Source organism: Bacillus rossius (assembly GCF_032445375.1).
Source record: "Bacillus rossius redtenbacheri isolate Brsri chromosome 9 unlocalized genomic scaffold, Brsri_v3 Brsri_v3_scf9_1, whole genome shotgun sequence".
NCBI lineage: Eukaryota > Metazoa > Arthropoda > Insecta > Phasmatodea > Bacillidae > Bacillus > Bacillus rossius.
Genome location: NW_026962012.1, coordinates 3,264,631 through 3,290,453, shown reverse-complemented (window position 1 = coordinate 3,290,453; position 25,823 = coordinate 3,264,631). Strand labels below are relative to the sequence as shown.

Here is a 25,823-nt window from a genome sequence, read left to right as displayed (position 1 = left end):
GTTGTATAATGAAACTAGCTAGCATACCCTTGCTTCACTACGGAAGTGTACAGGCATGAAACCACTCGCTTTGTTCATTATGCATACGGGCAGACAGACGCAGGGACGAACTCTTGTATTATTACAGATACACCCATGATAGCAGAGAGCAGGGGCGACTCCAGGGTCCCTGCCTTTTCCCCTCGAGTTCCGTTAAAAACACGGTAATTTATGGAAAAAGGAAAATTAAATTGTTATTAGCGTGTAGTATAAAATGCTGGGAGCAGCACCTATTTTAATTCATGATTTCGTTATTAGAAGAAAAAAAATCACAAAAATATTTTATTGGCCTGTATAAAGACACGATTTCACAAGAATTTGATCGCAAGAACTTATCAAACTAACCCGAGGATAAATTATCAGAATATAATATCAAAATTACTACGATAAATTATCAAAACTATCGACGAAATTTTAAGTTGTAGATTCGCTTTAAAAAATTTGATGTTTGGAAGACTTTAGTTTTAAAATTTTCTGGCAGAGAACCGAGTGGTTATTCCAAACGCCCCATTCCTAACAGTAAGGATCCTCTTCAAAACATTATGCCCTTCAAATTCTAGAGTCGCCCTGGTAGAAAGGAAGTATTAAAATTCCAATTAATTTATTATGAGCTTGAATCAAAACTGAAATGTTAACCGTCTCATACGACTGCATTAAAACAAAAAAAGGAATAAACTATGGAAATTCAACATGCTGTAAATAAATCCAAACAATTTTAGCAAACGCTGCGACAAAAATCTGCAATGAATATTACAGTTGTCTGACTCTTTACTTTATTCTTTAAGCAGAGTATACACACTATTCAAATGAATAAGTGAGGGTTAGTATTGATAAAGAGTGATCAAAATATCCTTTCCTTAGTGCTGCTCTATGACCAACTATAAACTTATGTACACACATTATTACGATATTTTTGTTTCGTGATTAACCTATATATTTTATCTTGACACCATTTTACACGATTTAAACAATTTCAGAGTTTAAATTAAAAAAAAGTACTTAGTGCGACACTATATCCTAAGATAATCATGTTCACATAATTCTAACTTGTTAAAGTCCTTTGGAATACACTAATAAGGGAAAAAAAAGTATTTTAGTATATTTCCTGTGAAGCAAAAGAAAATAAATAAAACAAATGATTTATTCGACGTATCAGTTTTTCATTTTTTTTTTTTTAAAAATATATAGAAATGTATAATAAATACTTTTGACAATTATAGCTTCAAACTAAGATTTGCTGATGCACTTATATATAATATATATAATATATATAATATATATATAATATATATATATAATATATAATATATATATTATATATTACCGAGAAAGATTATCAAAAAATAGTTTTAAATTCACCAAACATCCGGGAATCAAGAAAGAAATACGAGACCGACTTAATTTTACTCATGCCGTCGAGGTGTAGGTGTAGGTAGTGACATGAAAATCGTCATTTGAAGATGATCAAAAGCAGAAATTTTTGACGGGAAAAAAAATGTTCGAAAATATTTAAAACATCAAATAAAATTTAAGTTAAAAACATATGTACAACATTTCACGCCTCTAGGCCTTACTGTTCCCACGTTAGGTGAACGACAGACATACAAAAAAAGTCGTATTATTATAGAGATATATAGGGGGACTACAAATGAATTAACAACATGCACGTCGCCGGTGCTATGGTAACAAAGGCCCAGTGCAGGTTCTGATAGCACGGGGCCCTGGACGGTTTTTTGGCCCTGGAGAAAATAAGTGAAAGAGATTCGGTAACATGGGTTCGAATCCCAGTGAAAGCAATTGCGACTGTGATGCCTGCCCGGCGCTCTGCATACCAAGTTCGTACGTTAATATTCGTTTCATAGGTTAAATATCAAATGAGATATGTGATTTAACGCGTCACTTCTATCATTGAATATATATATACGTTATATATATTCAATACTTCTATGAGGGTGAAAATGGATGTTGATTGTGGTGTTTATGGGTCTCGTTTGCACTGGATGATGAGTGAGAGATGCTGTATGGCCGACAGCCACGCACCAGTATTCGATCGATGAAGGACGGCTTACGTTTATATTAGGCATAATCATGATTATTTCACGTAGGTGACTTAAAATGTCAGGGTAATTATAAACAACTTGCTTAGCCTTTTTTTAAATTCTATCGTTACCGCATAATACAGCCACAACCCAACTGTCTTAACCAGCGAATGACAACTGAGTCCACATGAGCGTTGGCAGAATTTCATTCGAATGGGGAAGGATATAACCCCTGCGTAAGACCCTGTGTGTCCGTACCTTTTAAGTTTACATATACTGAAACAAATTTTGTTTGAAAGTCTTCAATACCGTTAAAATTGAAACAAAAATAATTTATTAATTTTTTTTTTAAATTAAGCTATACAAATTTTTTATGCGACGTAGTAATACAGTTGAACATATTGTAATTAGATACTTTCAAGTGAAGCTCGGCCATCTAATATTAGTCTATCTATTTATATCATTAGAAATACATCACAAAAATAGCCAAACAAGTTCTTGTGAAATTTAAAATAAAATGACTGTCTTTAACACAGCAATATAAGTGGCAAAGCACGACAGTTGTTCATAATATCAGACATTCTGAAACCCTTTCCCAATTGGAATAAAAAAGTCGTGCGTGTTTATTGTCAATCATACCTTTCAGTTTTTTCGCCACTTCTCTGCAAGTTTAATAACTTTGAAAAATTTTTCTCCTACATTTTTAGCGGTTTTTTTTACATATAACTAACTAAATATTGAAAACATTACAACGCTGCTAATTTATTATATTTCTGCACATTCCAAACATTGAACCAAAATCTCCGAAACTGATTCGTACAAGTGTCAACACCTACCTACCTACTACCTCTCTGCTGAGTCCTATTCAAGGGAACTTTAATAAATTTATTAAATTTACTAGTTGGAAGACTTCATAACACGTCCCCCACAATATTAAATTCATAAATCGAAATATTTAAATCTAAAAAAAGAACATAATATAAATATAGCCAAGCACTAAATTTCGAACGGGTTTCGTCCAAATAAAATATGGATTTCGCTCGCATACTATTACGATTGGTACTACCTTACAAATCAGCAAATCCCACGATTTTGAATTGTGAGGACACACTGAGGATAAGTTAGCTTTGAATCCCTGACTTCCTCAGTTAAGAACCCAACGCCGCAATTTTTAATCCGGTGGTGAGTTTGTACAGTTATTTGTAATTAATTAATAATTTCACGCAGTCCTTATTAATATGTATACATAAAACTTATGTAAAATTATGAAGGTAAAAAACCACATCCGCGTGAAAAGATAACTGAGCACAAAATAAAAATTTCATGCTACAACCTTGTAACATACATTAAAAAAATTACAAGAGACAGGGGCGGGGTGGAATAAAATATTACCTTGTCATTATGCTAGTCTTAACATAAATTCTTAAAAAATATATATATTTATTTAATTATAGATATTTAACCAATTTAAGATATATTATACTGCACACCACCACATATTGGATTACCTTAGTCGAAATAAGTTGCGTTCAAAAATTAAATACCGCACTACGCGTCACAAACGCATTTTACTTATACTTCTGGTAAAATAAAAAAAAATTATAAATACGCGCAACAACTGCAGGCGCTACTGCAGACGCTTACACACGGCTTTAAAATTTCTTTGAACACATTCCTCTACCTGCGAGAATATTTAATAGGCGTCTACCACCCGTCAAACTACTCTCGTCGCTGGCCGATCACGGCGTTCTTATATTCTAAAATATGAAAACTCTTAAGACAAAATATCAGTAAAAGAAAACACATGTGTATCGGGAAACGAAATCTTAGTTTTTTACTCAACACGTTTTACGTATTTAACGTTAAAAAATAATTGCAATAGACAAACGAATTTTGATAACGAGAGTTTGTTTCGTTGCTTAAAATACGTTGGTTGCCTTGCAATGAATATCTGTTTTGTTTACTAAAACAAACTGTTTGAATTTTACATGGTGTGGCATTTGACGGAATCGGCATTTAAATAAATAGCAATAAAATATTGATTTGAAATATAAGTGTTGCCCAGCCTCTAATGGCAACGTTTGATGAGCAATTTGAGAATTTTATGAACGAGGTAAGGTTATATTTTTTGCCGCGTATTTTAAGTTCGCACTAAAATCTATCTGTTTGCGACTAGGTTTGGACGCAAGATTCGAAATGAAATTTAACAATATTTAGTGAAATGTAACATTAACAAATAAGACCAAATGCAGTAATTACAATCAACTCTGACAGCTTAGGCATAGAGTTTATATGTACATGAATTAAAACCAGAATAATTTGACTTAAATTTTCATTCTTATTTAATTAATGATTTTGCCATAGAATATTTTTTATATTTATTTTGTACTGAAGCACTCATGCTATTTTTTTTCCTAGCCCAAGTTAATCTAAAAGTGTGGGAAGTGTCCAGGTTGGGTAGGACCCAAGATTTCTCAGGCTTAAAACCTATACAACTTAAACATGCCGGGTATAAACCATGCGGCAGAGGTCAAAGTGCATCTTGTGCTACTGGGGTTTATTGGCCATCCATGGCTGATGCCCCTTTGAAAGCTCTAGCCAAATGCTAGCTACTGTGGTTCATGTAAACCCAGCATAGATACAGGGAAAACCCTGGGCTAGATCAAGAGGGGATCAATGAACATGCATTAAAGCAAGCAGATAACTACTGAATTAGAGGGAAAAGATCCAGGTGATACATTTGGGTGGGGCAGAAAAAGCTGTCATGCATGGTTGGGCCTTTCGGCCTGCATTAATTTTGTTCTGCAATCATGGATTGTGTTACAAGGGGCCCATGCCTACCTAAAAAAATGTGCTGCTGCAGGTATTCTGTTCACCTTTGTTACTGGAAGAGCCAAGAGTTCAAGTGCTCTGGATGGTGGGCAGTAGAGCCAGAAAAACTGGCTCAAACTGCGGGAGCATGAGATCCAGGCAGCCCGGCATAGCTCTATTGTCACCTTCCTTCACAATCAGCCAATGGCCACCTTTCATGCCAGGGTAGGAGAGGGGCCTGAAACCTTGGTTCTTCAAACTCTCGAGATGGTTGAAGGTTGCACCGCTCGTGGCACCACTGTAGGCTGCAGTAACCATGGTTGAAGGTCTCGGTTGTCTTCCCCCTCCAAGCTCCAACGTTGTTCTGTTCTGTTGCGCTTGCAGTATTCCACAGCCCCACAAGTTCCAGCCCATATTTCGCTACTCTTCGCATCTTGTGCACCTAGAGCTCCCCTGCGGTACCTTTGCTGACAAGACTGCTTCCTGCTGCGCGCCAATCTTCATCCGAACTGCCTTTCACCATCAACAGCAGTGATAAAGGCCCCGTCCTATCCGGCCAACGAGTCTGTGGACTGCTATTGGTTATTCATAGTAACCAGAGTACATTGATACTGGGATCATGTTTCTGCCACCCGCGGGTCGTGGTTGGTAGAAGATGGCACTGCCAGCCTTTGATGGTCACAAAGGTGGCAGGGTACTCTTGGCCCACAGCCCGCGGGAGCGATGCTTGCACCCCGGAAGATGACAGCCAACAAGCATCCTTGCAGTGTTCTAGTGTTATGTCACCTTAGGGTCTGAGCAGTGCCGGCCGTCTGCAATGCCAACCGTCAGCAGATGACTTGGCATCTGACTGGCCAACCTGCTTGTTTTGTGCCTGTAGATCTGCAGCAGATCTGCAGGGCAGAGCCATGTGGAGAAAATTCATTAATTTTAATTTGGTCGGCAAGCCGATGAGCTGCTGTTCAACACTGCAAGCTACTGGCTGTTACGAATAACGCAAACCATTCAAAGGCTTGACAAATGTGTGTAGGGGCAGTAAAAAATGGGAATTCAACATTTATTTTTAATAAATTATTTTTTTATAAATGTATTTATATATTAATGCTAGAATATGAACATAAAAAATAAAATTCCTGTAAATGCATACAGCAATAACTAATAAACGCTCATAATAAAGTCACGATCACTCTGCCAATAGTGGTAAGTTTGCCTGCAGGGCATCAGCATTGTCATTGTGAAGGAAGCAGTGCAGATGAGCACGGCAGTCAGCAGGCATATCTGCTCATTGAGGCAGGTCGGTGAGGCAATTTTGAATCTCGCTATCAAAGATTCTGATTTTTTTTTTAACAATTTTCTTGTTTGCGATATAATACCTTCACGTTTTAAGGAAATCACTGAGCAATTCGTAGCTATGTCAGAGCGATATTTTTCATTTCTCTGGTGGGTAGAAAGACCTGCTTAGAAAATAGATGTCAGCATGTATGCATTTTGTTTTCTAAATATTTTCAGGGACCAAATAATAGTTGATTAGAAAACCAGTTTTGAGTTTGTAGTTTTGAACTCACTGTTTTCAGTGAATCTGAAACTTGCTCCTCAAAGAAACAGCTCTAAGAGAACACGCAAAGACTTCTTGATTGCTCATTCTTTCTATTCTGTAGATGAATATTAAGTTATATAATTAGATTAGATTATTTTTATCGCTCGCAATTGGACTTTCACTTTCATTCTATATTTCATTCATCATATATTTCAGTAAATATATACATTTATTTGTGAATTTTGGGTTTAGCGCAACTTTTCTTTCATTTTATTTTTTGGATGTTTTACGTACACTCATTTTATCAAGTAGTGGTTTCAGTATATAGTAGATAAGATTTCAATCATCATCGGGGTGGGAAAAGTCAGGGATGTTGGACTTTGTCAGGGAAAGTCAGAGTATACTTGAAATCCTGGAAAAGTCATGTAAGGTCCCCATAATAGCAATTTGAGGGAAAAGTTAATGCTCCTATTTGCCTTCACCCTGACTGAAAGTTTTTTTTTTTTTTCCAGATTGTGTGGGTGTATAGTTAGTTGTACACATTATAAAAGGGCATAGGCCTATGAAAAGTTGTATTTGTAATAAAGAAAGTTGAGAGGATCGTAAAGGCTGGATTTTCCGTATTTCTTTAATAAAATCGTAAATTGGGTAAACTATTTAATAAAAATTGGTTAGGGAAATTTCAAATTAGGATTGGAAAGCCAGATTTGTGTGGATACTGTGAATGTTTATGTTTAACATTGCATGTTAAATATCTTTTTTAAACTTATACACAAAATTATCTAATGATGGCAATTTAAAGTAAAGTAAACTAAATAAAAAAACTCAACAAACACACACATAAACAAATTAATATCTTCGGATAAGAGGAAATCATTTTTGGTGAGGGGATTCTCAACATCTTGTTTGTGTTTCAGCCATTGTCGTCTGAGAATACAGCTCGGAGCAGCTTGGGCAAGGCCGGCTCCACTCCTGAGGCGAAGGTCGCACCAGCAAAGCCCAAGGACTTGTGGTGGGTGAAAAATCCTCCCAAAAAGCTGGGCGAACCCAGTCACTCTGAGCTGAAGGATGCTGGCAGCGTCATCGCGTCAAAGAGCCCTTCCCGTTCCGATGTTGTGTCTTCGCTGGTTGAGTTCCTGCAGAAAGAAAAGCAGTGCAAGGTAACATCCTCGGATTACTTTGCTCTTCTGTATCTTGTTACCTGTTGCATTGACTGAAATCATATTTGGGCTACATAGGTAACAGTGTGGAAAAAAAACTTGAGTGCAACCGGAAGTCTTATTCTGTGAACAGTCATAGGAAACAGCTGGTCATAGAAATTATGACAACAGTGAATTTATTGATCCTGATACCTTACTTCATCTTCTGAATAAGTCACTATCTCATTGGCGAAACACCTATAAAAAAGAAAAAAAATTGGTCAGAAAAAATATGGCAAATACTAACCAGGTAAGGTTAATGCTTGTTTTTTAAAAACCAAACTATTTGTTTGTTGAATCACCAGAAAAGGATAGATTGAGGGATAAAACTAGTCTTGTCAAAAGGTTAAGATAAATTTTCACAAGCAAAGGTTCCAAGTGAAATAAATAACTATTTTCTCATTCTTGCCAAAAAGGTGGACTGCAGTTAAAGTTCAGAAAGAGTTTGGTATTCCTTGTACATGGCAAAAAAAAAAGTGGGAAAACAAAACTTGATGTCTGAAAACGTTATTCTGTGAACACTAGATCCTAAACCAGAAGAAACTCTTGACAAGGAAGCAGTGACTTTAGTGAGAAATTTTTATAACCGTGATGAAATTATTAGAGTGATGCCTGGGAAGAAAGATTTTGTTTCAGTCAGAGTTGAAAATACTTGTCAGTTATCAGAAAAGATAGATTCTTGCCTATTTACTAGAGGTTTTTGAAGTTTAAAAAAAAACAGAATCCAGGATAAATCATTGGCTTCTCAAAGTTTTTATATCGAAAACACTGCACTTAGGTTGGAAACAATGGCACACACACAATGCATGTGTGTGCTTACTGCATAAAAAATATTAAATTAATAATGAGTGGTACTTTTTTTGAAAAAAATTCTATTTTGGTGACATTACAGCTTGGCTTGGGGAGGGGCTGGTAGTTCACGTGGTCCCGGCATGCCTCGCGAGGAAGCCTGAACATTACTTGACTCCCGAACAGTCCCCGAACATATCAGAAGTTCGCTCGCTGCTTTTCTAGTGCAACTTCGTAGCATGAATTAAAATGCACCATTCAGTAAATATGCAACAGCTTAGCTCAGTGGTTAAATGTGGGGTTTCTAGCTTCATGTCCCAGAAACTCACCACAAAATATTTTGCGGGTTTTTTTTGTTGTTGGAATATTTGAAAGGTTGCTGATGTAACCTAACTAACCTTTCATAAACCTACCCTCCAGAAAAAAAAAATGGGTGCGTGTACTTATCTACGTCCATTAGAAGTTATACTTACTTGGCATAATGATAAAATCAACTTTAATTTTACATGCGGATAATTAATAGAAATAAAATAAAAAAGAACTGGAGTGATATTATAAATACGATAGGTAAAGTATAAATTCAATCAAATTAAATATTCAGTAAACGGACATACCATTGTCAATAGACTTCGGAAGTTGCGCCCAGTGGCAGATATACATGGGGGGGGGGGTGGGGGGGGGTGCAACATCCTTGACGCGGGTGGCTCAGTACCAAGCGTGGTACAGGGCAAAATGAGGGCATGACTCCGCTGCCTACGTTATACAGTGCACATTCGAATGTGTTCATACACTTACACAGAACAACTTCATTATTATAGATAAAAACTAAATATTTTGCTTGAAATGACTGATGATTTGTTATCACACCTATGGCTCAAGATGTGTTTTAGCACCCTCCTCCCCCCCTAGAGTTTTTTCTGTATCCGCCACTGGTTGTGCCGAATGTCGATAGATGGCAGTTTATGTTAAATGTGGTCTAAACAGTTGTATTGCAATTTGTTGTTGTGCTCGTCACCAGCTAAACCCAGCTGTAACTTTGTGTTAGCTATGTGGAGTTAGTTGGCGTGTTTACCAAGTGTTGTTCTGTCCCTCGATGATTATTTACAGTTCCCCTTTTGTATGTGTACGGAGAAAATGTAAAGTACCTTGGAATGTATTGTTATCTCCTGCAGCGACTTGAACAGAGTTGCCAAGGGAGATAGGGTGGGTTTTTATCTTGCGAAGAAATTCTCGTTAGGTAGGGTTTTCCTACCATAACAGTATTATCATGGCAGTATAATAATTTGTGAAGATTGCCTTCTTTATTTTAAATTCTAAAAAAAACACATTGGTGCATGGCCACCAGTTGCTTCAGAAGTGAAACTTCACCCGTAAGAGAGATAGGAAATTTTTAGGGTACTCTAATATTTAAAACACTCATGATTATGCGTTGAAATAGACTTTTACTAGTGTCTGTCCATGTCTCAAAGAATCTAACAATGAATCAATGGGTTTATGATAGCTAAAAATATGATTAGTAATCCTATTGGAAAAGTCTATAGATATTGTCACAATTTTGATGCTAACACTGGATGGATCCAACCTCAGAGTTGAGAGATTAGAGTTGCAAATTACGAGTTGTGAAAGTATGAGAAAGTATGTAAAGTATTTGAAAGTAACCGGCATGTGTAAACCCGTGCCATCGAGCAATCGCTCACCGGCTGTCTCTCTCTCGTTCTTTTCCCCCTCATCCACAGCATTAGAAAGTAACGAAAATGTCAAATGTGAGAACCTCGTTTAAGAAATATAACTTCAAAAATAATAAAATTAGTTGTGTGATGCTAGTGGCATTTCATCATGTATACGTAATATTAAGTATTCAAATAAAATTTTGTAATTTTTTAGATAAAAATTGTAGTATAATTGTGTAACTTTGGTGTTCTTTGTGGTGAATTCTTACATTATTCTGTTACGAATTGTCTTGATAATATATATGTTTTTGTTTTTAATATTTATTGTTTCAATTGCCTTTTGGGTGGTAGAAAGTAGTTTCACAGCTAAGGAGAAAACTAACTTTGTAGATGTGTAACAAAGTGAAAAAAAAAAAAAAAATCCTTATCTTGGATTTTGAGTGTGCCATGATTTCTTTCTCAGTGAAACAATTTAACTTATTATTAAAATCATGGGTTTTTGCTCAAAATTATCACTGCAACTTGTCCTGAAATCAGGAGCAGAAGAGCGGCAAGGGTACGACTCCAGTCGGCGGCGAAGGTGACCTCACGGACGATGACCTCAGCAGCATCAAGGAGCAGCTGAGCGCAGGTAGCGAGCGGAGTTCAACTCTCGGCACTTTACTGTCGCACAGAGTTTGATTGGAGTGCCACGCTGTGGGCTGTTTGTTTATTTCTATATACATAAACAAAAACACATGCAGCCACACTCGTTAAAATTGGAACTTCACAGATAGAGGTATAGAATGTTTAAGAATGTGAGTGTGCAAGTATAAAAGTGTGCAATGTGCAAGTATGTGAGTGAAAGTATGCAAGTGTGCTATAATGCAAACATGCAAAACTTTTCTTTATTTTTCTGTCTTAATTCCTTTAAGAAGGAATGCAATTTTTTTTTATAGCCACAAGTGTAGCCATTCTAAAATTGTATTTTACAATCCCTAATTAAAGTTCATTTTGGTGCTGTATAAATTTGTGTGCAAGTTTACTTGGTGCAGATACTATTTTTTTTAGGCATGTTATGCATGCTGTAAATGAGAAAAAAATATTTTTAACTGGATTTTAATTTTATTTATAAATTATATGCATTTAGATTAAATTTTTTAATAGTTTAGTTAGTACAAACCACATTTTCTCACCTCAAGTGTCAAAATTATGGTCCCCTCAGGTTTGTATTATTGAGGTTTGACCGTATTTCTTTGGTCCTTTCCTAATACTTATTGTATTATGAGGGGAGGGGAGGGGTTAACAAACAGGGAAGGGATAATGAGTGTCTGCAGAGTGAGTGCTTGTAAAACGTTGGTCATAGCACCTTCAACCGTGGAGTTACTGGCTGAGGAATTGTGAAGCAAGTTATTACTGATTGTTGGATGCCTTATGCTGCCCTCTCTGCCTTCAAACTATCATTATTACTACTACCTGTAGTCAATAGTAACTGTATAACAACTTTCTGGCAGACAGATCCACAAGTGTGTGCTATAATTACTAGTGGTGAACATATGCACATGTGTTATGACTAGGTAGGCGAGAACACTCAACAGAGAAGTAAGTTTGAAGTAAAATATGTAGTGTAATTTTTTATAATGGTAAAATATCAATTACAGCTGTTTATACTCTTTGTGCTGACCAATACATAATATGAGTGACACGCAAAATTTTTAGTTGTTCTCCGTCTGTTTAAGACATTAAATGCTAATTGATGTCAAGTCAGCAACAGTATGACATATTTTTAAACCAGGGCTTTTTAAGGCTTTGACACAATTTAGCTTGCTAGTGCATTGGATATAGGAAGGGCACATGAAATTAGCGAAAGTATTAAATAATGTCTCAGTTTCAGGTTGGAATCAATTATGATACAACACTTTATTTTATTCAACTGATTTGTTAAAAGGATTCGCTGCGGCTAACTTAAAACAGTGGAGCAAAGAGACAAAAAAACCAAGACCACTGAATGAGAGAGAGAGAGTCAGTTTAGTTCAGAGTTTAACTTTACCATTATATTGATTCACTTGTGGTATAAAATGTTATATATTTAATTAAGCTTTAAGTTGCGTTTGCAATACACTGTGGTTCTTTTAAGTTGATCAAATAGCTTTTAAATAACATGCTCAGCATGTATTAACAGTCAAATTGTTTAGCTTGTAGTGTATGTGTGTAATGAAGACTTTCTGTGGTAAACTATTCTTTCACTTTTCACTTCTGAATACAGTGCTCTCTAAGCACACCCTAACACACTAAGTTAGTACAGTTAAAACTTTAAAGTTAGCACCAGTAGCAACTAGATGCTACTAAATCCAGCTAACACTTTCAGATTTATTTCCGTGCTTCACGTTAGCTTCATCTTGTCGAGGACCACAATCTTGGAAGGATTTTCAGTTACTTAGTTCAAAAATTGCTGAAGTTGTAAAGGCGGCTGCTGATTGGCTGAACTTCCGTGCTGACCAACGTTATTAGGCGCAACAATCGCACAAACAAGCCGTCAACAATACAGAAAAAGTGCAGAATGTCACTGTTTTTGCAATATAATAACAGTGAAAGCGTAATAGTAGTTTATATAAAAGTAATTATTAATAAATCCATTGACAGGATCAATGGACTTTAGAGGGAGGGGGTTGAATATTGGTATTTTTCTGGACTAATCTTAGACATAGAGTCAAGGAGTTGTAGATCTGGCTTAAGTTCGTAGACTCGATGTTACTTAGCAGGGCAAATATAATTAAGTCATGATGTGTGCCAGTTATTTTGACGCAGCCTAAACCCTCTCCTATTCCAGGGACTGCCAGCTCAAGAATCATTAGATGTGTGACAACCTGCTTCGGCCCACCCAGTATGATGTTAACACCTGTTTAGTTCGAGCCCATATAGTTGAATTGTGATCTATGTAAGGGCAACAGTTACACTGAGTTAGTTAACTGTTTGGGGAAATAAATAAATAATTTAAATTATTATGTATATAATAAACATAAATTGATGGTGCATGTGATAGTTTTAAAATGGTTATGTTCAAAGAAAATCCTGATTGATACTATAGTGTCTCTCATCCTTAGTTTGCAATGGCGTTGTGTGTTTAAATGGGCATTTATTTACTCTCTCTTTTCAATGCACGAGTCCTGCCATTAGAGCTGTCCTTGTTTTTGAGTGCTGTGTTGCCAGATGTACCCAAAGAGCACTAATGTTTTAGACACAACTTTATAATGTAATGAAATTTTTTTAAAATCTACTTAACAAAATTTATGAAATAATAATTGGTGTTTATAACTAATATTTTTTTTTAATTTCAGAATGTAAAAAACTGTAAAAAATAGTAGAATTTAAAAAACGTCAAATCTTATAATAATGATGGTATACAAATTAATAATTTTAAAGGTAACAAGCTGGTTAGTATCAATCTGGCAACATTGGTCGCCATTTTCTCTGTACTGCGATCTAAGCGTGAGCAACACTTTAGTCTGAAATGGTGGCATAGTCAGAACTTAGTTTTGTGTGATGCCATTTTAATAAATCATGATTCAATTACATAAACCGTACTGGTTTTGCCATCAATCTGATTGGGAAGTGTACTTGGGAGGCGATGACTTGCTGTGCACGGGATTGTAATGTGCCTTCCCTCCTCTGAACTACTGACAGTCCCTCGAGTTAAATAAGTTAAAAACACATCCTGACCATAGTTTGGTTTTAAGCTAGCACCGTTAAACAGAACCATAATCTATAGGGCAAGAATCAGGTTTTGAGAAGTTGGAGATTTTATGTTCTTTTATTCTAGGAGATGGTACTGATAAAAGTGTTGAAGAGATATTAAAAGAGTATGAAGACATGCAACAAAGTATTGATTCACAGTGGAAGTCCTATGTAGCTACAACTGAAGACCTGTCATGCCATTCCGGAAAGAACGGCAGTGTGATTTCTGGTAAGAAAATTGAAAAGAAAACGTGTCTATCAAATGCCCATTTTTATTGTGTACTTTTTGGTCTACCTTTAATTCAGTAAATAGGCCCATGTATTGTCAGTATATTTTTTGGGTTATTGTGTTTGAAATTCTCGAAAGTCGTGTAATGGTTACTCAAATATACTAATTTTTAATGGTGACGTAATCTGCTGTAGGTCAGTACAACACACTGAATTACCAACAGTAATTTTTTATATAGTATTCAACAGAAACTGGAAATTATTTTTTGATGGACTAGGTTTGTCTTTCTTCTGTCATTTAGTGCTTGTTTAACCAGCATTTTTCAAAGTAAAAAAAAAAAACTAAAGAGAAACATCTAGCAGAATAAAGCACCATGACCATTTCAGAACTTTGTGGTAACTCACCCAAAACTATGTTTTCAATTCGTGAATCATGGAAGTCAACCACCACACTTAGTTAATTTAATGCAGTAGAGTACTTTTATTTACATTTTACAAGAAGATCTGAAAAAAAAAAAAAAAATGCTTTAACGGGCAGGGAATTTTAAAAAGAGAAAAATTTTGTAAAAAATCAGAGAAAAATCTAAAATCTAAAATCTCTGTAATTTTTTTTTCAATTGAGCAGTTTGTAATGCATTTACTTGCACCAGTACCAGAAATGGCCTACTTCATTTGTTAGACTTTATCAGGAGGGTATCTACAGATCACAAAAGTCATGAAAATCACAAATAAGTAAGGAAACTGTAGGACGGTTCACAAAAAAGTCTCAAAATAAACAGTAACAGTGATGGAAATACAAAAAAAATTAATTTCCAGTAATCTTCTGCTAACTTGTATTTGGTCTTTCGATGCCTCACTTCATTTTACAGTTGCATAGTAAATATTTCAATTAAATCATGTTCCTGCAAATAGTATATACCTAGATCTGTTTCTTATTACATTTTCTAATGTTTAATTTTGCTTATTTTGTATATAAAAATCACTCTGTATCGAAAATCTTTACAAGAGATTATTTTAAAATATCTTGGAAAAGTTTTGAAATTGTTTCACCAGGTATTTGATACCATGAAAAGCTTTATTCTCTTGCACTAATTCTAATTACTCACCAGTTGAGAAATTTAAGGATCATTTCAACAAGAGGGTAGATAAACAGGTGTTGCGCTAAGGCACTCTGCAGTACTGCAAGTGAAAATATTACATTATGTGTTGCTTCACTCTTAACTTCTTACTTCCCCATAACATCTGAGTGCATCAATTTGGACTTAAGTTGTTCAGAAGTCAACTATAATATTGAAGGCCCCTTCTTGCCAAACATTTATGATTTTAATACAGTTATGTGAACCCAAGCTTAATAAATAAAAATGTGAAATTCTCTACTTACCATTTTTTGCTGCACACTACTACATCTGTTATTCTTTGTGGTTTTGAGCTTTGGGTGTTTGCAATTTTTTTTTTGGTACTTAAAAAACTTGGGGGGGGGGGGGGGGGGGGTGTTCTGATTTTTTTGCTCATGTGGCTCTGTATTGTATGTATCAAAAATTTAAATATATGGTTTTTAAATTTCTTAAGTTTTTATTAACTATGTATTTCTGCAAAAAGACGAATTGTTTCTTTTTGCCAAAGTACTTGAAATGAAAGAAGACCCATTTTGGAGACAAACACTGCCCCATCTGTAGAGATTATTTCACAAGAAGCAAAATCTACCTGAGACATTGTGTTATTTATCAATTGTAATAGCAATTATAATGACATCTGTCAAAAATAAACACCAGTTATGTTAAGTTAAAAATAAACTAAGTAAACGGCAATAACGCAAAAGCATATTGAAATTAAAGTATTTTCAGTATTATTGCTATTATTTTTGATTTTATAATGTGCAACATTTTTGATGAAACAGGGTCTATTGCCTATCAATGCAAAAACACAACTGTGTAATAGAATTATTTTTTTTATATTTGAAATTATATTGTAAAATATATTTTATTTTAATTATATTAGTTTTTAGTTGGTCATTAATATTCTTCAAAAAGTCCTTAATATTTTTTGTTATTTTGGGGTACAAACCCTGTGATAGTAATAAAAGTTTCCGTCTGCCCTCCTACATTATGTTTATAACCTTCTTTCTCCCCTTTTCTCTGTGGTCAGTGAAGAAGTCGGCTGCATTAAAACTGTCGATCCTGAAAGCAGTGGATGGTTGCAATATTCCCAAATACGTCATCATTTCATCAGATGGTTCACTGTCTGCATTCAGTCATTTGTCCATGTATATTTAAAAAAAAAGTAAAAAAGGGTTCCTCACTAGTATATATATATATTTTTTATAATTTCTGCTTTGAGATGAGTTTTGAAATTTTCTGTGCCCTTTTATACCGTAGGAGATGCAGGGGAAGAGAAGAGCATAGAAGAAATATTCAAAGAGTACGAGGAAGAACAGCGGAAGAATGAAGAGTCGTGGAAGCAGTACTGTGGGATAATGTCCGGCCATCCCACTCATTCCGCAGACAACAGCAGTGACTCCAGCAACAAGCTCTCGGCTAAAGGTGAGTCTGCTGTGGCCCGACTCAGCAAGTTGATTATTTGGCACAGAGTTTGGTTTCAGCTGTTTGGCCAGTAGTGGCCAGCTGACGGCCCGCGGACTTGATCCGGCCACTGACAGCCCTTGATACAGCTTGCCCAAAGAGTCTTTTAACAAAGTAATATTTTCAGGTATACTGTTGCATGCTATAGCTGCCTTTGTTTGCATGTATGTTGAATAAGTTGTCAGCAGAAAGAACATTATTCTCTCAGTACTATTCAAATATGTTATTTATACTCATGCAATCTGTATATTATTATTTCATGCTTTTTAATTTAGATTTTTACATTATTTTATTTCTTGTAAATACTTTTTTTAAGATTTTTTCTGAACTTCTTAACATGCCACGTATTGTATATATTGGTCAGTGTACAGAATTAAAAAAGATATTACAAAATTAGTAAACTATGTTATATTATTTTGTGTGTGTCTGGCCCTTGGATTAGGTTCAAAAATTATATCTGGCCCTTGAAAAGATTTAAGTTGACCATTATTGCTCTAAGCTGTTTTGATTTTCTTCGGTCTGTAGGAATTTGTAAAGTATCCGGCTTCTTGTAGTCACTTGCCACAATCATGCCAACTTAACGCTAAATGTTTTTCTTGCTTTTATAGATTAATATAACAGTGTCGTTTTTCCATTCTTTTGTAGATCCGTGTTCACACACTATTGTTTAAAAAAAAAAAGTACACTAGCACGATGGTATCGGAATTGTCTTCTCAGCAAAGTTATTTTTAATGTGTGGTTTTAAAAGAAAATGGTAATTTTTACTGTGCTAAAGGATCAGAAACTCAAAAATGATGTTGCCTGCTTGAAACTAGTACTTACCTTATCTTTAATAATGTAACTCGCAGTTAAGATAGTGCTCTGGAATGGTTGGTTTATACCGGAGTTGGTTTGCCTGTGTTGTCGGATTGTACTTCATCTGCTTCTTTGGTGTAATGTTGGTTGAGCTGGTTTTAATTGATGACATCGGGCTATGGGGTAGCTGGCAGCTATTAAGACATAATGACATGTGTAAGAAGAATGTTCCAAAGCTTTGTGGACATTATTGGTTGGTGAAATTAGTTCCCCAAATGCTTCTTTATTTTGAAGTCTTTTTTGTAGATTGTTAACCATCAAAAAGTATCAGCCCCATTTTCTATTTCTCCCATTATAATAATTTTTTTTTTTGTTTGCTTGGTTGCATTTAATACAGGGACCGTCGAGATGGAAAGGCAGAGGGACAGAATCTCCGGGGCATGGGCATCAGGGACGCCCCGGTTGAGTTTCGAGATTTTATTTTAATGCTTAGGTTATCTTGATAGGATGAATATTACAATATTGTTGAGAGGATTCATTAGAAACCTTACGTTACAAGTAATGCATTATGCACAGATCACGTTAAGAGTTATGGCTCTTTAGATTTTTTTAAAATTGTGATGTTTGTAAATTTGTATATTAATTAATGGGGAGGGGCACTTGTTCTCTTCTTGATGGCTCTACTAGTCATAGTTGCTTCCATTTATGTTGAATGTTTACATTGAAATGCTCTAATGCAAATTTGCTCTCATGTAATTTAAACATCTTGCTGAAGTCTTTGGTACATGGCTTGAAATTATTGCATTGTTCTTGAAAATGTATTTTTATCTTTTTCCAGAGAGTGCGTCAGAAAAGAGCATGGAAGATATCATGAAGGAATTCAGTGAAATTTCACAGGAGAGTGCCGAAGTGATGAAGAAAATAACAAACGAACAGCTAGACCTGAAAATTGGAATATTGAAGCCATCAACGAAGCGTAGAAAGGATCCCAAAACTGCCAGACAAAACAATTTGGATGTGAGCAATCCTTACAACGATGCACAGGATGGTTCTTTCATACCTACAGAATGCCAGAACAGAAATCTGTCAAGCTCTTTAACAGCTCACGAAAAGTCCAGTAAAGTTGGAATCTTTTCATCCAGTGACATGCCTATTGTATCACAAGCAACAGACACTTTTATACCAAAAAATAGGCTGAGGGAAGATACAGCATGTGACCTACCATGTATTTCAAACAATGCAGATTTCAAAAAATTAAAGCTCATAGAGAAAGTTGATGATTCAAAAATTTCTTTGCATGCTGCTGTGTCTCCAGAAGTGAATACTGAAGAAACTTTCCCAAATGAAGTAGCTAGAATGGAAGAAGAACCACTTGCTGTTAACGAGAGCTTTGATAAAGAATCTGAGTTGATACAAGATGCCAGTTCGGGAGCTACGTTCACCCCATCGTTTCTCCTGGAGACCCCAGAAGAGAGGGATGCGCTGTCGACAGTTATAGAAGAGTCGTCCGTGGAAACTTCCATCGAGGAGGGCAGGAAGGAAGACGTCAGACGTGCCAGTGATGTCCCAGCCTCGAGCTCCGAGCTGCAGCGAATCAGGAGCTTGGAGCACGATCTGGCCTTGGAGCAGAAAAAAGTCTCGGAACTTGAACGTGAGTGTTTTTTTCCTTCTTATAGCATTTAGTTATGCCTGTCCAATAAGTAATCCTGGGGTAATAGCCTTTTAATTAACTTGTCCTTTTAAATGTCTTCATTTGAATAAAAATGAAGTAAGTGTAAAAGATTTTTTTATTATTATTATTCCATAATTCTAAAGCTGATGGATGATGTTTGTCTTGTTTGTCTTAGCCACTCAGGAACTTGGACATCGACTTATAAATTATTACACCCGGAGTGCCATGAACCAGAGACTCAATTTATTACTACTAATCCTCTAGACACATACTGTACACGTGAGGTCCCGCTGTTTGCTTCACTAATATGAGTTCAAAGCTCAAATTTATAAAAAAATCTATATGCTTTTGTTTTACACATTCATATATAGCCTTAATTTTTTTCAAAATGAATAAAGAACAAATTAGTTGGAACATTCCATTTTGCCATGCGAGAATATTAACAATTACTGGTAAACTAATATGAATGGCTTGGCAGGCTGAGTACTAGTTTAGTCTGTAGTATCCTACAGCAAAACAGCCACCTTTATATGTTTTAAGTTTTTATTGTTTGGATAAAAATCAATTCTAAGTACTGTAAAAATTTTGTTTGCTGGAGGACCGAACTCAAAATAATTTCCTTTTAGCTATGTGTCAAACCACACGATCACTCTAAACCATTCAGCTTAATGTAGTTCCTGTAAATATGTTATTTTGAATATATTTTGATGGTAATGACATTTCCACTCATAAAAATCAATTTTCGTTTGGAAATTGTATATTTTGCTTTTAACTTTTTAAAGTTTATTTATCAAGATATCATTATTTAATGTACAATTTAGCAACTCCATTAATTTATTTGCCATATAGCCTAAATCACACTTAGCAGTATTAACTATATTGCCATGTGGACATATCAGTCTATTAAATATATAATAAAGGAAAGAGTTTGTCTGTTTGTTTTTGCGTAGCGCAAACACGGTAGCCCTAGGGAGGGTTTTTGTGAGAAGTGGGGGGGGGGGGGATTACATTTTCACCTCAAATAGCCAAGAAACTTAGAATAAACCTCCTGGGTTGTGGTGGTTATATTTTATGACTCAAACTATACATTAAAAGAGTTTCTTAATTTGCTTGCTTAGCAAGATATTAAAAGTAACATTATTATTATTATTATTATTATTATTATTATTATTATTATAGCAATTACTATTAATTTTTTTTTTTAATTTTCAATCTTGTAAATAATTTTTATGTAGCTGTTTTACATACTAAAAATATAACTCAGTACACTTGATTTTTGTCACGATTTAGTAAGTTTAGAGTAAATTTTTCAACATGTTACATTTCTGCAGTAAGTCTAGTTAGTGTATAAATGATAAATGTATATGTTGCCTTGAAAAATCATATCATTTTCCCTAGTTTTTTGTATTGTTATTTTTGTAAAATTTAACATCAACAATGAAATGTTTGGTTTACAGTTGTTTGAACATGATTACTTTTAACAATATTTTAAAATTATGTTTAAGTACATATTAATTAATGGGTAGATATATTTTTTTCATTACATCTTGTAATTTTTTATTTAAAATATGATTATTAGTAATGTTTTATGGTAATACATAGTTTGGTTAATTTACAGGTGCTTTAGATGCAAAGGAAAATGAATTCGTTAAGCAGAAAAACCTTCTCAAACAAAAGTACGAGACACAAATATTTGAATTACAGAGGGATATCCGCATCTTGAAAGCACAAGTAAGCTCATTATTTTGTATTATATCATAGTTTACAACTTACATTTTTTTGTGGAAAATTAAAAAAGTTTCTCATAATTGCATTCACCCTTGTAATATTTAGCAGCTAAATGCATATGTGAGGCTATGTAAATGTGATTCACTCAAAGAATGCTTACACGTTGCCTCTTCTCTGTACATTGTGCGCATCTTTTCATCGCAATCAGGCGAAAGTGTCTCCCATTAGTTGGATCAGTCCTGCAACACGGCATGCAATACTATAGACCAGCCAGTGCATTTGTATTTTACACATTTGTTTGGAATGTTAGTGTGTGTGTATAACATCTAAACTATATTGAAGTGCAATGAATTGAGCTTAACGTCTCAACGAAATCGAGGCCATTAGAGATGATGAAACGTAATGAGAAATAATGAAGCATTAATGGAATGTATGGGTTATTGTAAAAAGTTGGGGGGGGGGGGGGGGGGGGGGGAGGGAATTGGTGAAAACATACCGGCAGACTGCAACATCAGAACCGTTTGAAACTTGCGAAAAATTTGTGATTTATTCTGCTGGAAATTGAACCTGGTGTGTTGATGAGAAGCGAGTGAATTGAAGACTCAACCACTGAGCCCCATGTTTGTTTGGAACTTTGATCTTTGAGGAAGGGTACAAAAATCTTTGTGCTTCTTTATCAGAGAATAAATAATACAAAATAGAGAAATGAGGAAATATGCTCTTTATTAATAGGAGGTTAAATACTTATTAAATTAGTTCATTATCTTTAATACATAAAATTAAATATTTAAAATTGTACTTCTTCTAGTTATCACCTTAAGGAGACTAGAGCATAAAAGTACCTTATCCAATGAAAATAAGTTTACATTGAAATACTTGGTCCAATCATTTGCAGTAGTAGGTAACTGAGAATCACATGGCAGCATCCTTGTATATTTTGTTTTATGCAAGGTATTCTCACTTCTGGTGAGCATTTGGGAAGAACTCGGCACCCAATGTTAGAATCACAGTAACAGTGCTTGAAATATTTATAGCTTGTAACGTTTCCTCGAATGAAGTTTACTAAGTCCTTTGTATTGTGTGAACAAATTTTGATGAGGGGTGTGTGTTATATGTGCCTTGTGCATTTTACTGTCTGGTATGAGAAGGAAGGTTGCTGTAGGTTTGGATAACATGGAAAAAAAAACTGTAAAAGTCAGGAAATTTTAAAGTGGTCCGGTAAAACTGAAAATGAAAGTGAAATATTTTTCGGGGAGACCTATGAAAGTCAGGAAAATGTGATCTTTACACAGGGTTCGTACGGTCCTTAGAAGTCCTTAAAAAGTCCTTATTTTTGAATACTGTTTTTAAGGGCCCTTAAAAGTGCTTACTTTTTTACGTTTGTCGTGTTGACTTTAGAAGTTACTTTTTCCTTTGTTACGCATTGGATGTTACGTAACGGTAGTACGACTATGTTTTTATGGTACAAATATTGGGCCGAATAGCTTAGTAAATGTCGTACGATGTACCAGAATACTTTTGTTAGTGCACAAAATATACCGGAATTATCGGTTTACCGGCTTATAGTGCTCATAACTACTGAACAGAGCGCGCTGTAGTAGCTGTGTTAGTGTTTTGGCGCGTAAATGCAGATGTTTCGTTGTTTTGACTTGGTGTGATTGTTTTTTCTTGTGAGAAAGCAAGGCAAGATGCCGATTGTGCTGTAAAGTTTTCGATATAGGGAATATGGGCGAATCGGCTTTGAAAGCACACATGGCTGGTGAGACGCGTGTATTTTTATAGGTTTTTCATGAAATTTTTTTGGTTGTCTTACATTTTTGTATGTCTACATAAGTTAAATTGTTTCATGTATAAATAATTAAAAACGAAAATATGAATTTGTGAATGGTATTGGAAGTTGTTGGATTTGTGTGCGGTGGGATTATTTTCACCCAATGCATAACGAAGTACATTAATAAGGTTAACATTTTATTTGAAAACAATGTAGTTGGTATTGAATGTTTTTTGTTGTATTAATATGTCTGTTATAAATGTAAAATAACTTATGTATTATCGAAATTTTTTTTTATTAGGGTCGAAGCACTCTTCATTAGTTGAAGAGAAAACCAAGACCGTTGCGATAAAAGAGTTTTTCAGTCCCATGAACTTACCTAATCAAACTTCTTCAACCTCAAATGCTGCAGGTGTATGCAAGCCAGCTACAGAAGCAAGTGGTAGTTTGAATTTGTTTACCACTGGGAAAGACGTTCTGGATGCAGAAATTTTGTGGACTTTAAAGTGTATTTGTAATAACTATTCGTACAAGTCTTGTGGGGATTCATCTCAACTTTTTGCTAGAATGTTTCCAGACAGTTTAGTCGCACGACAGTTCTCTTGCGGTGAAAAGAAAGTGGCATATTTGTGTCATTTTGGTTTGGCTCCCCATTTCCACACACTTTTATTCAAATCTTTTCAGGACACTAGTCACTATGTCTTGCTGTTTGACGAAACACTGAATAAAAGCACCCAGCAAAAACAAATGGACATCCATATTAGATTCTGGCATACTGACAATTCAGTGAGAACACGTTATGTTACTTCAGCTTGCATTGGTCATGCCACAGCTGATGATTTACTGAAGGCGTTTTACAAATGTACAGAGAAGCTTGATTTATCAAAATTGATTCAGGTATCAATGGATGGACCATCAGTTAATTGGAAGTTTTTCAAACTGTTGCAGGAAAACATGAGAAAAGAGTTTAATTTTGAGTGCATTGATGTTGGTTCTTGTGGGCTTCACACTTTGAATAATTCATTCAAAAAGGGCGAATCTGCAACAGAGTGGGGTATTTCATCTGTTCTGACATCTCTTTACTCTTTGTTCAAAGATGCCCCAGCACGAAGGGATGACTTTGAAAAATTATCCACAACACATAAAATGCCAGTCAAATTTTGCAGCTGCCGCTGGTTGGAAAATGTTCCATCAGCTGAACGGGCATTAGAAGTTTGGAATGATGTAACAGAGTATGTGGGAAAAGTTGAAAAAGGTGTACTTTCAAAAGTGACATGCAAGTCCTTCGGTGTTGTCGCTGGAGCAACACAAGATAACCTGATGACTATGAAGCTCAATTTTTTTCTCTCCGTGGCAAAAGTTCTAAAGCCATTTTTGGAAAAATACCAGAGTGACAAACCATTGTTACCCTTCTTCGCACAGGATGTTCTTCAACTTGTAAAAAAGTGTGTTCAACTGTACAAAGTCTTGAAACCTGCTCATTTTGATCGTATTTATAGTGTTGAAAAATTGAGCAAGTTTGATTTTTCAAGCAAAAGTTTCCATGCTTCAGCAAGTGATGTTAGTGTAGGGTTTGTTGGAGATAAACTTCTGAAAGAGAAACTCTTTAAACAACAGGTAACTGAAAAGCAAGTAGTGGTTCTAAAGTATGAGTGTCAAAAGTTTGTTTTGACTATGTTGGAGAGTTTGATGGCTAAGTGTCCTGTAAATTATTCACTTGTGAGGAATGCAGCCTGTATTGATCCATCGCAAATGGCAAGAGATTATGCTAGCTGTAGTCGTAAAATGAAGTGTGTTCTTACATATTTTGTACAAAAGAAAGCGATTGCAGCAGAGGATTGTGATGATATTTTAATACAGTTCAATGACTTCCTAGAGAATGTTGTTGGACCATCATCATCAGAGTTCCTGAACTATGATAGGAATGAAGGTCTTGACAGCTTCCTTAGTGGCTATTTTTTAAGAACAGCATATGGAAAGGTATGGAATGTCATTAAAATGTTGCTAATTCTCACATGGACAAGCATCAGTGGAAAGAGGTTTTTCCATCAACAAAGCCTTAGAAGTTGAAAATCTGAAGGAATCGTCTTATGTAGCCCGCCGCACTGTACATGACTACATCACTTACTGTGGTACCATACATGACATACCTATTACCAAAGAATTGAGGGCGTCTGCATCATCTGCCCGAATGAAATATATGCAGCATTTGGAGGAGGAACGTGCCAAGAAAATTGCTGCCAGTGCACAGGAGAAGAGAAAGTAAATGTTTGATGAAATTGAAGTTTTGAAAAAGAGGAGGGTTCTTTTGGAGAAGGAAATTGACACATCTGAAACATCAGTTAATAATCTTTCACAAAAAGCAGAAACTTCCAGAAATATTGAACTGTTTATCAAGTGCAATGCTGTTAGGAAAGAAATCTCTGTAAAGAAGCAGGAGCTGAGTGATCTCAAAACTAAAATTAGTGACTTGCAAAATCTGACTAAATAGACCTGGTTTCAAACTAATTTCATATAAAGTACTTGACTATTGATTCACACTAGTGCCGTCTTATCATGGAGCTACGAACACTTTGGTGAAAACTGTTAAATGTGTAAATGTTGTATTATAATTTTTTTACTATCAAGTCGATCAACATATAAGAAAGTATGTGTTCGCAAAGTATTTTTAAATTGGTAAGTTCAAGGCGTTTGTTTAGGCCTATTTTAAACTGCATGACTATGTATAATTAGTACTTACACCACTTGATTTCTTTGTTATATTAATACATTTTTTGCCAACGTGCAGAATATTCTTGTTTTAAAACTTGTATATCAATGCTAAAAGGTCCTTAAAAAAACTATAATCAAGTCCTTAGAAGTCCTTAAAAGTCCTTATTTTTTAATGACCTAAGAGAGTACGAACCATGTTACATTCCCAGGGTGTCTAAAAGTCATGAAAACTACAAAAGTTAGGAAAAGTAACATAACCGAAGAACTGGTCCCAAATTAAAACAGCAACGGTGCGGAAATTCACGAAATTTTAATTTTTGGCAGCATTTTTCTAACTTGCTTTTGGTTTTTTGACGCCTCACTGTAGTTTATAGTCGCACATTATATATAAATAGTTGAAGACTGTTCACTTCAACATGTGGAAATTATCTCTGAAAAGGTTTAAGCTTTATAACATAAATGTAGTCATGTTTCTGCAAATCTATTTCGTAGTATTTATTTTACTTATTACATATAAAAATGACAGTGTGACATACAATA

The 25,823-nt window shown here is 35.2% G+C and overlaps 2 protein-coding genes across 6 annotated transcripts in view; one reads left to right on the top strand and one right to left on the bottom strand.

Annotated features, from left to right (window-relative positions):
- The window catches only part of LOC134542726 (NAD kinase-like), a 238,143-nt gene extending 234,226 nt beyond the window's left edge, over positions 1-3,917 (bottom strand). For 2 of the 4 annotated variants that reach the window (XM_063387201.1, XM_063387202.1), the window contains exon 1: positions 3,587-3,806. The gene's annotated coding sequence lies outside the window, so the exon portion shown is untranslated. Of the gene's footprint in view, positions 1-3,586 lie in introns of all 4 variants that reach the window. The other 2 variants (XM_063387206.1, XM_063387205.1) reach the window with 2 other exon arrangements.
- LOC134542724 (centrosomal protein of 162 kDa) overlaps positions 3,882-25,823 on the top strand; it is a 182,226-nt gene continuing 160,284 nt past the window's right edge. For both annotated transcript variants that reach the window (XM_063387199.1, XM_063387198.1), the window contains exons 1-7: positions 3,882-4,191; positions 7,344-7,586; positions 10,622-10,715; positions 13,884-14,027; positions 16,402-16,566; positions 18,239-19,051; positions 20,691-20,803. In XM_063387199.1, the coding sequence (XP_063243269.1) occupies positions 4,150-4,191; positions 7,344-7,586; positions 10,622-10,715; positions 13,884-14,027; positions 16,402-16,566; positions 18,239-19,051; positions 20,691-20,803 (1,614 nt within the window). In that variant the 5' untranslated portion in view covers positions 3,882-4,149. The remainder of the gene's footprint in view (positions 4,192-7,343; positions 7,587-10,621; positions 10,716-13,883; positions 14,028-16,401; positions 16,567-18,238; positions 19,052-20,690; positions 20,804-25,823) is intronic.